We start from the raw sequence: 15,141 nt of genomic DNA, 5'->3' as shown, positions 1-15,141 counted from the left end.
TGGATTCAAAACTATTACGATATCAGTTAAGCTTTCTGCCGACACCTTAGATTAGATTGTGTTCATTTGTGGACAGAGCTCCGACATGAGCGGACTGAACTGTGGAAATGCACCTCGAGTTTTATTGGCTGGCTGTCTTGTTCTGCCTGTTCCTGCAAAAGGATCTGTACCAGGACTCGGTGCAGGCTGCCAACATCCTAGGCATATTTTCCTACCACTTCAGCTCTCACAATCTAGTTGTGCGTCCATTGGCAAAGGCTCTAGTTAAACGGGGACACAATGTCACGTTGATCACACCAGTTGGAATGCCGACCGACATCGAAGGAGTTCGACATATACGCGTTCCCAAGCTAAATCAGCGCGTCCAGGGTGAGTCATTTCGTAATTTTTAGTATATTAACTTATATTCAATTTGGGTTTCAACGCAGAAATGATCGAGGGTGACCAAATCTTGGACTTCTTTGGAAGCAAATGGATAGCAAGCCTGATGGTTGTGTCAATGCTCTACAATATGTCTTCGGATATACTGAGCGACAAAGGGGTTCAAAAGATGTTGCAAAACAGAAATGAACGCTTTGACCTAGTTATGCTAGAACCGTCTGCCCTGGAAGCGCTTTATGGCGTCGTAGAGCACTATAATGCCACACTGATGGGTTTTTCCGGTGGTAATGTCAACTGGAGTACCGAAGAAGTCGCTGGAAACTTCGCACCAAGCATCAATGATCCGATCTCATCGCTAGGCTATTCCCGAAGCAATTCGCTCCTTAGCAAAATTTACAACTGGGTGCATATCACAGAGGAAAAGTTGCTGAAGCACCTGATCTTTCGACCATCTCAACTGCGCATCTTTAAGAAGTTTTTTAACTTTTCGGAGCAGAAATTTTACAACATGCGGGAAAAGTACTCAGTGATTTTGGTCAACAACCACATCAGTATGGGCAGGGTACGATCTAACGTACCGAACATCATAGAAGTCGGAGGACTGCACCTCACCGAGCCAGCTGAGCCGTGCGATTCGAAACTGCAGAAATTTATGGACGACGCGGAGCACGGTGTTATCTACTTCTCCATGGGACAGGAGATAATGGTGCAGTTTTTGCCTGAGGACATGCAGCAAAACCTTATGAAATCTTTAGACCAATTCAAGCAGAGGGTCGTTTGGAAAACCGAACTTTATAATATGCCAAACAAATCGGACAACGTATATGTGATCGAACAACCTCCTCAGCGAGCGGTTCTGGCCCATCCCAATACTCGGCTATTCATCACAAACGGGGGTCTGCTAAGTGTAATGGAGGCTGTTTACAGTGGAGTGCCGATCTTGGGATTGCCTGTGTTCTTCGATCAGTTTATTAATCTGCGAAATGTTAATCTGCGTGGCATGGCCGAGGTCTTGGACGCCAATGAGATGACCTTAGAAATTCTGACCTCAACTATTCGGAAGCTGCTGGAGAACCCAAGATATGCTCTGAAAGCCAAGAAAATGTCGCAATCCTTCAGGGATCGACCCATGAGTCCTTTGGACACAGCAGTTTGGTGGACGGAATACGCCCTGCGGAATAAGGACGCCTCACATATGCGCCTTAACACGGAGGATGTTCCTCTTTACTACGAATGGGATTGGGGGCTCCTTTTAGGTCTCCGCTTTGGTATTGTCTTTGGGTCTGTGATCTACTTGGTCTACAAGTTATTTCAAAAAACTAGTGCGAGGCGAAGGCCATTTCAAGTGACAGGAACTGTTTCTCAACATCCTAGCTTGCTTGATCGAAGATCGCAAACACAATAAGTTATGTTTATTGTGTTAACACGTATTATTTTTATTATTTTACAGTTACTGCTGCAATAGCTCTGTTAACTAGCTACCTGTTAATATATAAGTCGATCTCAAAAGTGTGCTTGCAAAATTACTAGTTAACATCGACTTGTAGCATAAGTTCAGTTGGCATGTACAAATGGTGTGCGCTAATTTGAATTATATCCAACATGTCGTTAACCGATTTTCTCTTCTTTTTTTAATTACAGTTGTTTTACAATTTTAAAGTTATTACTTTAAAAATGTTTTTTATCTTATTGAAAAAATTTAATGAATTGAAACCGCTACCTTAGTATTAATTATACTTAATTAAATTCCTATTCTAAAAAACATATGTTTCCCATCTTAACTGGTTTCTTGAGATTCTACACCTGTAATGACGTATTTTGAGACGAACTTATTGACGTCAGTAGTAAAAAAAAACCTGTAGTTGTCCTTGATATTGAGCATCCTCAGAGAATCCACCGCAGGTTCCGCCTTTCACCAGCATCGCTAACTGTAAATCTTCCCATCCTATAGGCCAGACTTCCCGATCTGGCTTCAACAGTAGTAAACTCTACTCAAGATATTTCTGCTGTAATTTTCGTAAGTCATGGTAACTGAGGCATTGCCAAATATTTGGGCCAAACAATAACGACAAATGGTGGCATAGTTTAAGGCCAGAACAACAGACATTCAAACCGCTGACAGAATGCACAAAATATGAATTCATGAACAGAATCGTATATTATTGTGGTTGTATTCAGTGTGTTTTTAATTTTCCATTTCGGGGTTTATTTGCACAGTGCGGCGGCATTCTTTTGTTTACGATCTGCGCTTGGCTAAATATTAAACCTGGCTGCAAAGCATCGGAGTGAGAACAAACGGCAACGAGGTCACCAACCAACCTCCTCCGAGAACGATTAATCAGTGGAAGATTCCCCCGTTTAATTGTTCCGCTAATATAGCAACTGAATGCCTTGACGATCGAGTTGGGCAATCGCTTAGTTAATTACACGGGCTTCGTGAAAAGTTCATTTCCATCCGGCGTTTGCCATTAATTGTTAACGTTAACTTTAGTCGCCTTTACAGTTGTCATTCCATTGCCATTGGCCAGCTTATTTTCCACACCGAGATCGCACTGCCTTGGCTTATTGTGCCACAGATTATTAGTTGCATCCTTGATCTCAAACGGTAAACGAGACTGGCCATCTCTAACCCCAGTGTCAACTGCTTTTCCGCGGTGGCAATAAACGAGTCCAATTTCACGTGCCCGCTGTTGTGGCTACAAACTGAAGTTAGCCGCATTTTAGATATCTGCCTCTGCACAATGCCAAAAAAGGGGGACGGGCTGACACTAGAATAAGCTTACTATGGGCAGGCCACCAATTGCCAAAATTGAATTTGATATATAATTTTGCATAATTATGCGTGAGCCGGCGTGACAGCGGACCCGAAATGAGTACGGCCATAATTTAAGACCGCAGAAGCACAGCTATTCAAACAAACTGTTAATCTGGTGTCCATCGTCTGAAATTTTATATGTATATGCTGCTAGCCGAGGGAATACCCTTTCAGTCATTAGTTTTATAAGAGGTCTTAACTATTAATTAGTTTCTAGAAAGCAATTAATCATTTAGGGAATAGTGTTTTAAAGTAACAAAGGTGTTTTGTTGCTCATTGCAGTTATTATTGTAAATTAGCAGAGTCTTGAACAAATAAACAAATAAAATAACAAATAAAATTTACAAAAATCACTGATAAGCTGTGTGAGTTGAGTTATATATAGTTAAATTCATTTAACTTTTCACATTCTAGGAAAAGCGTTACAGTCCCCAGAAAGTACTTTAGTTTGCTAAATGCGGTCTTACGACTACGGTGATTCCAGAATTTGAACACTTAAAGTTACATTACCAACTACGAATTCAGCTCATGTCGTATAACCATTTTTACCGATCATCCAGACTGCTCGGCATGTTTTGCATGCCGCAGCTGGTTAAGGTATAAGCCGCAGCAATTTGACGCTTAAGCGCACCGCTGCACAGTCGCAGCTTCAGTTTGTCGGCGACAGTCGAACGTGGAGCACGAAACATTCCGGTACGCGAAGAGTACGATATTGAAGCCGAAATCGAATGAAGTCGAAACGAATCGAATCGAATTGAGTTGACCAGAGCGCAATCGATGTGGCGGGCCAAAGACTCGGGCCACAAACTTGAACTTGCCCAACACACGAAGCCAATTACATGGTGCATAAAAAGTGTTTTAGTGCTCAAAAATGATGGTCAGAGTAATTCCGAGAAATAATCAAATCTAATGCTGATTGACACCTATTAGGTTGACACATTTACCCCACAAATCTGTTGCAAATAGCGTACTGCAGTTGCCGTCTTGTTGAGTCATTGAGCAGGGTTCAAGAAAAATATGTGTGTCAAATATTTGTCTGTTTGCTGGTGAAATATTTGCGAGCCAGCTTTTGTTAATGAAACTCCAGACCCGAGTAGATGTGTCAGCATAAGCAGATGCCATTCGAACGGGCATGGGCCTGGCGAATTTGAAAATAGTTTTAAATTAGTTCCGTTTTTGCTGCTTGGCCCCGGCTACCATTTTATATAATGGGTCAAGCGAAATTTACTGTTAAGCGGCGCACGCCAAAAGCCACTGGGCCATCATCTTTTTGGCCAAACTCTCGCTTTCTCACACCTCTCTCTTTCTCCTCTCTATCTCTCTCGCTTTTGGCTCGCTTTATCTCTTCATTTCTTTCAGTCATTGGCTTGGCTTAATTTTTTCGTGTTATTTTCTCAGTCAATATTTACCTTTTTTGTTTTGCTCGTCGCTTACGTAAGGCGTCGCAAGCCCGTCTGGCCGGCTCCAGGCCAAGTCTGCATCACCACCGCCACCTCCATCTGGGCCTGAATCCCGATCCCACTTGCATTTGCAGCTCCCGATCAGCTGCTGTCACTGCGATTTTCCGACCCGTTTAGCTGGCAATTTGTGTTGGCCCTCTCTGACTCTCTCTTACTTCGGCTGCCAGCTCTTCAATTGGCCTGGTCATTACAAAATAGCCACATTCTGCTATTGGAACAGTTGGCTTTAGCTCAATCGTTGCCTATTGCAGCATTGCGCAAATTCCAAGTCCAATTTGCATATGTTTCTTGTAATCATAAGGCATAGTTTTAATAAGCTGGATTTATGGCCTAGAGAAAAGCGCACAGCTGATCGACAACCCCCTCTCTTTTGGCTACTCTGCATCTCCAGCTGGTCGGACAACTTTCAAGGAAAGTGCAAGTGTTGCCATGGCATTGTGGCAACTTCAAATGGCTTAGTGAGTCAAGGGGGTTGGAGAGGGGAGAGCGGCAATGTCGTGTCTTTTGTAAAAGGAGGAAGTGGCTCTGGGTTACTGGTTTGCTGGGGGCGTGTTTATTGGCAATATCGGTATATACATATATGTGTTATGGCCCAGTTTAACGAAACTGTTAAGGAAGCGGAACTATAATTAACACCCCTACTAGCTAGGCCAAAAGGTTTCCATATCTGGTTGATTAACAGATTTATGGATACCACGAACGAAGTTCGTTAGCTTCTTTGAGACCTTCTCGCCCTGATTTCCGGTCTTGCCATTCAATTAGTCCATTGTCATTGGGTCTGTGTTTTTATGTAAAAAATATTTTAAATAAATTTATATGCGTGTATGCCATAATGTGGAATAAACATATAGCTATATGAATTCCTAATTCATCATACGCCCTGTGAGCATGCAAAATATTTGGTGACCTCTCGTAAGGAAAAAAATAACACGGCAATAAAAACAGCAGCAGCAAAACAAAATTGAATAATGTCTGTATTAGCCCAAGACAAGCACTGCGAACAAATTCGAAAATAATCGCAAGCAATTTAAATTGAGACCACCACTGACTGGCGGTGGAAAAACTGAAAACTGAGCCAAGTTAGTGGCTTTGAGCCAAGTTGAGTGGAGTCAAGCGCAAGAGCGTCTAAAAGCCAAGCAAAGCCGAGCAAGCTGTTGACATTCGCGTCTTTGTCTTGGCCCTGACCAAGAAGTTGGCTCAGAAGCGTTGCGCACTTCGATTCGATATTCGGTTCGGTTCGTTTTCGGCTTGGACATTGACGTTTGGCAAACACATTTGGCCATAACACGGGCCATCGCCTAATGCATTATTCCAATTTGTTTACCCAGACAACAAGCAAACGCACAATGACAACCACTGGACTTCGACCACTGCTGAGCCTTCTGTTCCTTGGATTGGGTGTGATACTCCTCTGTGATGTCAGCTCCTCGATTGCCATAGCTCCGTCCACATTTGGCACGGCAATAGCACGTGCTGGGAAGATATCCAACCAGCTTAAGGTGAGTTCAAGAACCCGTATTCCTAACCACATACATGCATACATAAATAGTTGTGCGATCTGAGAACAACTTGTATAAATTAAGCAGAGACAAAAGAATCTTTACAAAGCGTGCCAGTTCTGGCCATTTCGGCTGACTCGACCAGTTGTGTGACTTTGACATCGTGTCGCAAATTTGTTGCCGCCCCAAAAGTAATTCAACACCCAAGAAGACGTCGCTTTATGGCCAAGTGTTTTAGCCAAATTGTGTGGCTGCCGGTCACTGCATTTACATGTGCCTGTTAATGGAGTTTATTGCTCACCAAACAGCAAATAAGCCTGGCAAATTGCAAATACCTCGCGGTTCTATTGTTTTATGGGGTGAAGTGAAGCGCGTGAAAAATACTTTTTGGCACCTGCTAATTAGGCAGCCAGTGGCCCAAAACAAGTGGTCAGGGGCAGGTGAGGTTGAGCGGGGGCTTCGAATAACAATTGGCCTTCTGAGCAGCCCAACTGAAAACGAATCTCTCCGGCAATGCATTTAATTCATTAGCCATGCAGCGCATGACATTTGGAATGCAGAAACCTGGCAAGCAAATAACTTACTGAACTTTACTGCAGCACAATGCCCTTTTTATAGCAGAAATGTGAGCACTGAAAGATTAACTATAAACATATATATTAAATAAAAATTATTAAGGCCATAGCTGATTAATTAGGCAATTAAACTAGAGATACATTTCCGTTTGCCGGTCGGATAACATTGACTGATAAAAGCCCAACATCAACGACAAGCCGGTCCAACTGAAAAAGAATACACGAACGAACAAAGCTTGAAATGTACATACACTAGGCCATTGCGTGCCTTACATAACCCGGCCATAAAAACAATGATTACAAGCACTAAAAACTAAACAAAACAAACCAAAAAATGTATTTAAAACACCGAACAGCCGACGGACAGACAGTAACAAGTGCAGCTCTAACAAGATGGCAAAATTGAATGCTAAAGTATATTCGATCAGGGGATACCCATTAAAAGAGGATAAGTATAGCTGCCAGCTTTATAAATAAATAAGTGAGCTCCATTTGGGCAAACATTAAATTGTATCAGCATGTTATATAGTAAGTGGTAAAGTTATACCATCAACTAATGAATTCAGTCGTGGCATGCCCAAAATTTTCCCAATTCCTACGGTACTTTTAATGACTGCCATACCGAGGCGAAAAATCGAGGAAAATCGAGGAGCAAGTGGAATTTAATTCAAAAGGCTTCAGACGCTCAAAAGCGCAACAGTTGCTGTCGGAAGAGCGAAGCGTTGATCCCGGTTGCCAGACTTTTTGCGGTGACTGTTCGTTTGACGGTGTCACTCCTCCGGTGCGAGTTCAATAAATCAAAGTTTACGGCTCCGCGTTCCACTGCACTTGTCGGAACGAAGTGCAGCGAGTTTGTGCGGTTGTCAGACGGTTGCATAAAACAAAAGAGCCGAGTCCACTGCCTTTTCAACCCCGGCTTTTCGTCATGCCCTGTCCCCGGAATTGGCAACGTGGAGCGGCGATCGCAGCTCTTTCGCTAGCCATCGGTCTAATTGTCATGGCAATTTGTGTTCAGCGACCGAACGAATCCGGCCATCGAATCATAGTCACCGAGCAGAGAAAGTCATCCGCAGAGGAGGCGCAGGAGGGTTACGATCCGCATGGCGGTGACTTGCAAGATTTGCGGGACAAAGCCAGAGCATTTTATTTAATCGCCACCACTACAACGACGTCAACAACAATGTCGCCGGAAAATGCAACAAAAAGCGAAAACGCTTCCGGGTCACTGGACATGCGGCAAATGGCCCACATGGGCAGTTCTACCACGGTTCGTATTGAACATGGTTCTTATGCAACAATTGCATCGCTGGCTTTCTATCTGCATTTTATTTCGCATTTAGTTTTGGCTTTCGAGCGTGTAAGCGTGAAAGCGGCACCCATTGCATAATGTTTGCATTGTAAGCGGTGAAAATATTATTATGCGAGATTCGCAATGCAACCAGAGATGTTGTTATTGGCTGTCTGCTTGTCCGGCTCTCACTCATTTACATATTAGAGCAGCCGAACCCCCAAAAGCCGAATCAAAAGCAAAAGATTGATCGGAAGACTTTAATTATTTTCCCAGCACTCTCAAGCGCTTTGAGCGTTGAACAATGACCCACTTCTTAAGCGCCTTTTAAGCCAAAGTGTGTTTGGTTATCGAACGCACAGCCTGTCTGTCCAACGAGCGCATTAAACAGTTATAATTAAAGCCAACATCGATCGGATCTCGATAGGAAACTGTTATAAACCAGCTACACCCACATTAGCATAGCCCCCAGACCACACACAAAAATGTCGAAAAACTAAAGAAATCGATTTCCGAATACCTTGCCAGCAATTGAACTCGATGCCATGGCTGTGCCTTATAGTCCGACGAATATCCACCAAGTTAGGGTATATGGCATAAGTAATTAGCATAACAACAGTGTTAGAGGTGAACTTGAATCTCGGTGCTCCACAGCCACCAACTGACGCCCAATTGTGCCATGAATCACAGGCAAATATAAGCCCATTTTAGCCCGGGACACACGCCCAGTTCGGCCTGGGAACAACAGTCACATCGAGATTGACGTTTCCTCCGGCAGCACGTGACTTCAGTTGTTGGTGTTAGCCATGCTAATACCGCTGCCTAATTGCCGCAAACCGAGCATTTGAGTTATGCAAATGGTATTTCAATTAAGCGGCGCAGTCGGTGAAGGTTGCCCGTTGACAGTTAACGCCGCTTTACAAATCGGACAGCCCCAAAAAAATGTCATCGCGCCCGATGAACTTGGACTGGGCATGGGCTTTTGCATGTTTTTTAAATTGCGGCAAAAAAGATTGTTGTCATCGGCATAAACATGGTTTCATATTTCGTATCAAAACCATGAGTACAATAATCTTAGTGGTAAATCAGATGGGGAAAACTATTTTCGGAAATTATACATACATATTTAAGGCAACTGGTTTTTTCCTCCTTATATCTTCTAACAGTTTTTTCCCTGTGCATACTAAAACTTTTCGGAATTTTCAATTGCAGGAGACGACGGCATGGAAGACCCTGACATCGCATCCGAACTCGCTTGTCCAACTGTTGCCATCGAGGGCCATGCGAGTGGTCCAGGAGGTGGTAAGATCTCTGCGGGTGAGTCTTCTTCGGCCTTGAACCATGGCCGCAGCAAATGCCAAGCGTTTACAGCCGCTTTTGATTGCCGAATTGTAAAGTGGTGGCCAATCAATTTTCAACTTGGACGTGAACATGGACAGCTGGCCAAACATGGATGCAGGTGCACTTTGGGGCTGAGGTCGACTCAATAGCAAAGAAAGAGGCTGGCATATGCACACACCCCCTAGATGGCCAGTGAGTCAAGAACTTGGCAGGTGATCGGAGGCGGGAAACTGGCTTTATGGAAATTGACCGAGGCGCTTGCGCAACTTTGGCCAGGCACATGGCATACTTCTTTGCGCCGGTTCTATTCGAGTTCGCACTTCGATGCAAATTGGTTGCGCAACTCAGATTTTTTGCATTCGCAAGTGGCAGCCAAATTCGTGGGCCTTGAATTGAATTCTTCAGTTAAAACTGAATTTTACAACTGAAGTTATCATTGGTGCTATACATAGACTAACATTGTTTGCTAAAATCATTCACAGAAAGAGCGTGAGATTGTGGCCACTACCTCGTTGGGAAAAGTCAGGGGTCGCTATCAGAAGTATCGATCCGGAGAGCGAGGAGGCTACTATAGTTTCAAAGGAATGCGATATGGAGCTCCGCCTACAGGAGCAAGAAGGTAGGTCCAAGTACAAGAATTATAAGCTGGATACTAACAAGATCTTTCATTCAAGATTCCGTGCTGCGGAGCCGGAGAAGCCGTGGTCTGGAATCCGTGATGCTTCTCGGGAAGGTCAGAGCTGTCCGCATAAGAACATGATCCTGGACACTTTCAAGGGAGACGAGGATTGCCTGTTCGTCAATGTGTTCACAACCCAAATGCCCAAGGATGATGAGTCTGCAGAGCAGCCAAAGCTTCCTGTTATGGTTTGGCTGCATGGAGGAGGTTTCTCCTTTGGCTCCGGCAACTCTTTCCTCTACGGACCGGACTATCTAGTGGCTGAGGATATTGTCTTGGTCACACTGAACTACCGACTAGGTCCACTGGGTTTTCTTACCGCAGGACCTGACGCTCCAGGTAACCAGGGTCTCAAGGATCAGGTACTGGCACTAAAGTGGGTGCGGGATAACATAGCCGCATTTGGTGGAGATCCCAATCAGGTTACCATTTTCGGAGAGTCAGCTGGAGCTTCGTCCGTCCAGTTGCTCCTCCTGTCCTCCCAGGCCAAGGGACTTTTCCACCGAGCGATTTCCCAAAGTGGATCGGCCCTAAATCCATGGTCCATGTCCGCCAGTTCGAGCCAGAGAGCTGCTCGGCTGGCAGCCAACTTGGGTTACGTGGGGGCCAATAAAACAGAGGATATCCTCGACTTTCTTAGAAGGGTTCCAGCCATGAAATTGGTTGAAGCCGCGCCCACAACAATCACGGCGGAGGATCAGCGGAATAACATTGGTTTGCCATTTGTGCCCGTGGTGGAGGGATATTGGAATCAGGACTCTCAGGAGGAACAGTTCTACGAGGAGCCATTCCTTACTCAGCACCCTAGCGACATGTATCATTCGCAGAATTTTAACAGCGATGTGGCCTATATGACGGGTTACAATACACACGAGGCCATGCTGTTCATAAGAAGTAAGACAAATTCTAAGGACATCTCAATTATCACTTTAATGCCTTCTAAATAATTTACCAGGACTTCGCAAGAATCCCCAGTTGCTGAGCATCATTGAGAACGATTTTGGCCGCCTGGTTCCGCAAGATTTGAATGTGACTGAATCTCATGATAGGGTGACCCGCGAGATAAGATCCTTCTACTTGGGAAGCAAGCATGTGGGCATTGAATCAGTGGACGAGATGATTGCGGTAAGTGAGATTTTCAGTGTACTATAGATAACTATAGATAATATTTGACTTTGTATCTTTGACAGCTCCTCACGGATCTCATGTTCCTTCAGGGCATCCGTCGCACAGCCCGAAATCATGCCAAGTTTGGAAATGCACCTGTCTACATGTACCGCTTCTCCTTCGACGGATCTTTGGGGCTCTACAAACGGATGCTGGGTATTCCCCGACCTGGTGTTTGCCATGGCGATGAGCTGGGTTATCTGTTCAAGTTCGGTTTCTTCAATTTGAGCTTGGATCCCAAGTCGATGGAGGTACAGGTCAAGAATCGAATGGTGCGCATGTGGACGAATTTCGCGAAATATGGGTTAGTAGTCAGTACGATTGAAAACTTTTCATAAAATTTAACCAATGCTAATTACAGCTCTCCTACGCCTGATTCCGAGGATCCTATGCTGACCACCAAGTGGGCACCAATCGATCCCACCAATGTGATGAACAGTCTCAACTATATGGATATCTCAGCCAATCTGGCGATGAAAACCAATCCCGAGCCGGAGCGTCAGAGATTCTGGGATGAGATGTATCAGCATTACAATGGGGCTGCCATGTAAAAAGACATCCAAATACCCTCACAAAACCACACACACACACACCACACACACTCACCCTCACACACTCTATTTTCGTATTGCCATTTTGTGAAAGATCGCACGAAACCCAGAATATTTAAATGCAAAATTCATTGTACAATTTTCGTAGCTCGTAGAAATTGTTAGCTATATTTTTAGCTATATTGTTAGCAACTATTTTGTAAGTGTTCCAGCATTTATTCACACCAACACCTATTCACTTTCATAACCCAACGTTGAGATGCCTTTCCTTACTACACGTGTATCCACAATAACCAGGTGTAAATAGTCAGAGTCTATCTAATGCAAACATCCAAAACACGATGTTAATGTAAATTAAACATATTATATTTTAGCTGTTGTCTTTGAATTTGTTGTAAATTATTTTAATTTGGGGAAGTTACAATTTCAACAAGCGTAGTTATCGTCTCTCAAAATTAATCCAACGTAAGTTCACGTAAATTTATAAATTCTAATACACAATCAACTTGTAACTTACATTCCTTATACATGTAGAATACAAACATGTAAAAAATCAGAGTTATGTACAATCTATCAAAAAAGTTAGCCGATACAAGAACCCATTGCATTCTACACATTCTTTTATATGTATGCTATCCCGATTTTACATATCAATACTTATCCTTAAAAATCAGGATAACAAAGACCGACTTCCTTAGTTATCAGGATGGGGAGAAAGAATGCTGAAAGAATACATGCAATTACCACGAAGGGGAGGTAATTTCAAATTACAATTTAGAATATTTAGAACAGGACAAATGTTAGCATTATTAAAAGTTTTAAGAAGGAAAATAAAATTTTTCCTGAATTTTTGTGAGTTTACTTTTAGGGCGTGCACGAAAAAAATAGACTATAGAAATAAAAGAATAGAAGAAAAGACTTGTGAGAAAACGCATTGCTGAAATTCATAATCTGACGCCTATAAATAATCCAATAAAATCGTTATGTATATGAGATATATGCCCTGAGAAGCAAAATGCTGTGCATAAATCAAACGTGATCCAGATAAAAACCAGTGGCCTGACGTCCAACTTCGCATCATTTTAGCAATAAATATACAAATTTCTCAACAGGTGGTTAATTGAGAAAGTCAACCGAATCGATTTGTTGACTATTACAGAAATAGCCGTTGCGTGAATTTTAAAACAAATTACACCTCAGGATCCCCATGTGGCACTCTGATGGACTACAAATTTGCACTTGACGCGATTTAAGTGGCCGCCAACGGATTGTCAGGGGGCAGCTGCGAGTTCATCCAAGTATCGGGGGTCGCACACACACTGGGCGACAACGCTGATTATTCAATTATTCCAACGGCTTTGGCGCTCTTCATCCGCGTCGAGTCGCTGCCATTCACAATTTAGTGGATCATAAATTATTCCAGGGCAGGGAATTGCGGAAGAGCATTGAGAGAAACAAGCCTGTTTCTACCGCATGGAAACCGAGATGGCCAAGCAATCGCCTTCACAAACTTGGGAAGCTAAGCCAGGTTACACAGCACAATTTCAGATTTTTCTTAGAAGCTCAGCATTCTTTCGTATATTTTTTTACACTACATTAGTTTTACAAGATTTTTAACGTTTTAGCGCGTTATGTCAGAGCAATCAACTTCTCTTGGCTCCAGGAGGGTAGGTCCTCCACTTCACAAAAAAGCTCTGCGGGTGTGCTTCCTGCGGAACGGAGATAGACACTTCAAGGGCGTTAATTTGGTCATCTCTCGAGCCCACTTCAAGGACTTTCCGGCTCTTCTGCAAGGAGTCACCGAGTCTTTAAAACGCCATGTGCTTTTGAGATCAGCAATCGCGCACTTCCGCCGGACTGACGGATCGCATTTAACATCGCTGAGTTGTTTCCGCGAAACCGACATTGTGATTTGCTGCTGTAAGAACGAAGAAATAATTTGTGTCAAGTACAGCATCAACAAGGACTTCCAGCGAATGGTGGACTCTTGTAAACGTTGGGGCCAACATCATTTAGACAGTGGAACCCTGGAGTCCATGAAGTCCCACGACCTGCCCGAGGCCATACAGCTTTACATAGAGACTATAGAGCCCGTTGAGCACAACACAAGGACGCTGATATATCGCGGGCAAACCAGGGCCAACAGGACGAAGTGCACCGTAAAGATGGTGAACAAGCAGACTCAAAGCAACGACCGCGGAGATACCTATATGGAGGCAGAGGTGCTGCGACAGCTTCAGTCGCATCCAAACATCATCGAGCTGATGTACACGGTTGAGGATGAGCGCTATATGTACACGGTTTTAGAGCACCTGGACTGTAACATGCAGAAAGTAATTCAGAAGCGCGGTATCTTGTCGGAGGCAGATGCCAGATCGGTGATGAGATGCACGGTATCGGCACTGGCGCATATGCACCAACTTCAGGTGATTCATCGGGACATCAAGCCGGAGAATCTGCTGGTTTGCTCTTCATCCGGCAAGTGGAACTTTAAAATGGTCAAAGTGGCGAACTTTGACTTGGCCACTTACTATCGTGGCAGCAAGTTGTACGTCCGTTGCGGCACTCCATGCTACATGGCACCCGAGATGATCGCAATGTCGGGATACGATTATCAGGTGGACTCCTGGTCGCTGGGTGTTACTCTGTTTTATATGCTCTGCGGTAAAATGCCCTTTGCTAGTGCCTGTAAAAATTCAAAGGAGATCTATGCAGCGATCATGAGCGGTGGACCCACGTATCCCAAGGATATGGAAAGTGTCATGAGTCCAGAGGCTACCCAGTTGATCGACGGACTGCTTGTGAGCGACCCCAGCTATCGTGTTCCCATCGCTGAGCTCGACAAGTTCCAGTTCTTGGCCCTATAGCGTTGTTCAAAATTTCCAGTATTATCGGATTTTTTAGAATTTCAATAAATTTAAATAGGTTCAAGTGAGGCCATTACAATAGCCCAAGATTTATGGTGGCAGTGAACGCTTTTAATTGGCTTAATGCCGTCAAAATTAACTACGCATGACCATACCGTTGACTGCACAGCGATGCTTGTATGGACATATATATTTGTTATTAACGTCACAATTTATTTATTATTTATGTTTGCACAATGCAGCCAAAATGCGCGTGAGTCGATGGTAAACACTGAGATATTACGTATACGACACCTTGTACTCGAATCCGAGCCAAAATACAAACGAAAGCCATTGTTTGCGCTGTCTATTTAAACAGGGAGATTCAGTGACAGTCGTATCTGATAAATCAGAACTCTCTGGGCTAACCTATCGATATTGCGACACCACACGGGGGCCCACAGAATATCAAGCAGGCGCCACCCCTTCCCCGACTTCGACTCAAGGTCGCTTGCATTGAGAAGTGTCTCTGCCTTCTG

At 43.9% G+C, this 15,141-nt stretch overlaps 3 protein-coding genes across 7 annotated transcripts; all 3 read left to right on the top strand.

Moving 5' to 3' along the window:
* The first annotated feature begins 63 nt into the window (after positions 1-63).
* Positions 64-1,886, top strand: Ugt303B3 (UDP-glycosyltransferase family 303 member B3). Its single transcript, NM_142895.3, has 2 exons — positions 64-369; positions 429-1,886. Exons 1-2 carry the CDS (start codon positions 108-110, stop codon positions 1,784-1,786), a joined length of 1,620 nt encoding a protein of 539 aa, NP_651152.1. The 5' UTR covers positions 64-107; the 3' UTR covers positions 1,787-1,886.
* Positions 1,887-3,844: 1,958 nt separating this feature from the next.
* CG10175 (uncharacterized protein) lies at positions 3,845-12,567 on the top strand. 5 transcript variants are annotated; one of them, NM_001300557.1, is made up of 8 exons: positions 3,845-3,889; positions 5,985-6,155; positions 9,231-9,335; positions 9,842-9,978; positions 10,034-10,932; positions 10,994-11,163; positions 11,229-11,509; positions 11,567-12,567. In NM_001300557.1, exons 2-8 carry the CDS (start codon positions 6,003-6,005, stop codon positions 11,754-11,756), a joined length of 1,935 nt encoding a protein of 644 aa, NP_001287486.1. In that variant the 5' UTR covers positions 3,845-3,889; positions 5,985-6,002; the 3' UTR covers positions 11,757-12,567. The 5 variants fall into 5 exon arrangements, with proteins under 5 accessions (NP_001287486.1, NP_732874.1, NP_732875.1 ...); NM_170077.2 differs by having other exon boundaries at positions 11,567-12,128; NM_170078.2 differs by having other exon boundaries at positions 9,231-9,978; positions 11,567-12,128.
* A 680-nt stretch (positions 12,568-13,247) lies between these two features.
* On the top strand, positions 13,248-14,685 carry CG10177 (uncharacterized protein). The gene has a single exon (NM_142893.2). The coding sequence runs from the start codon at positions 13,388-13,390 to the stop codon at positions 14,621-14,623; it is 1,236 nt and encodes a 411-aa protein (NP_651150.1). The 5' UTR covers positions 13,248-13,387; the 3' UTR covers positions 14,624-14,685.
* Positions 14,686-15,141: the final 456 nt, after the last annotated feature.

The sequence above is a fragment of the Drosophila melanogaster genome, chromosome 3R, assembly GCF_000001215.4.
Source record: "Drosophila melanogaster chromosome 3R".
Lineage (NCBI taxonomy): Eukaryota > Metazoa > Arthropoda > Insecta > Diptera > Drosophilidae > Drosophila > Drosophila melanogaster.
The sequence above is the reverse complement of the archived record's forward strand: the minus strand, read 5'-3'. Positions and strand labels throughout refer to the sequence as shown.

Bases quoted from the DNA above. Each gene is read 5' to 3' on its own strand.
- Ugt303B3 (NM_142895.3), top strand. From the start codon at position 108: ATGCACCTCGAGTTTTATTGGCTGGCTGTCTTGTTCTGCCTGTTCCTG. The intron at 370-428 runs GTGAGTCATTTC...GTTTCAACGCAG, and splicing joins GCTAAATCAGCGCGTCCAGG to AAATGATCGAGGGTGACCAA.
- CG10175 (NM_001300558.1), top strand. From the start codon at position 7,656: ATGCCCTGTCCCCGGAATTGGCAACGTGGAGCGGCGATCGCAGCTCTT. The intron at 10,933-10,993 runs GTAAGACAAATT...ATAATTTACCAG, and splicing joins GGCCATGCTGTTCATAAGAA to GACTTCGCAAGAATCCCCAG. The intron at 11,164-11,228 runs GTAAGTGAGATT...TATCTTTGACAG, and splicing joins CAGTGGACGAGATGATTGCG to CTCCTCACGGATCTCATGTT.
- CG10177 (NM_142893.2), top strand. From the start codon at position 13,388: ATGTCAGAGCAATCAACTTCTCTTGGCTCCAGGAGGGTAGGTCCTCCA.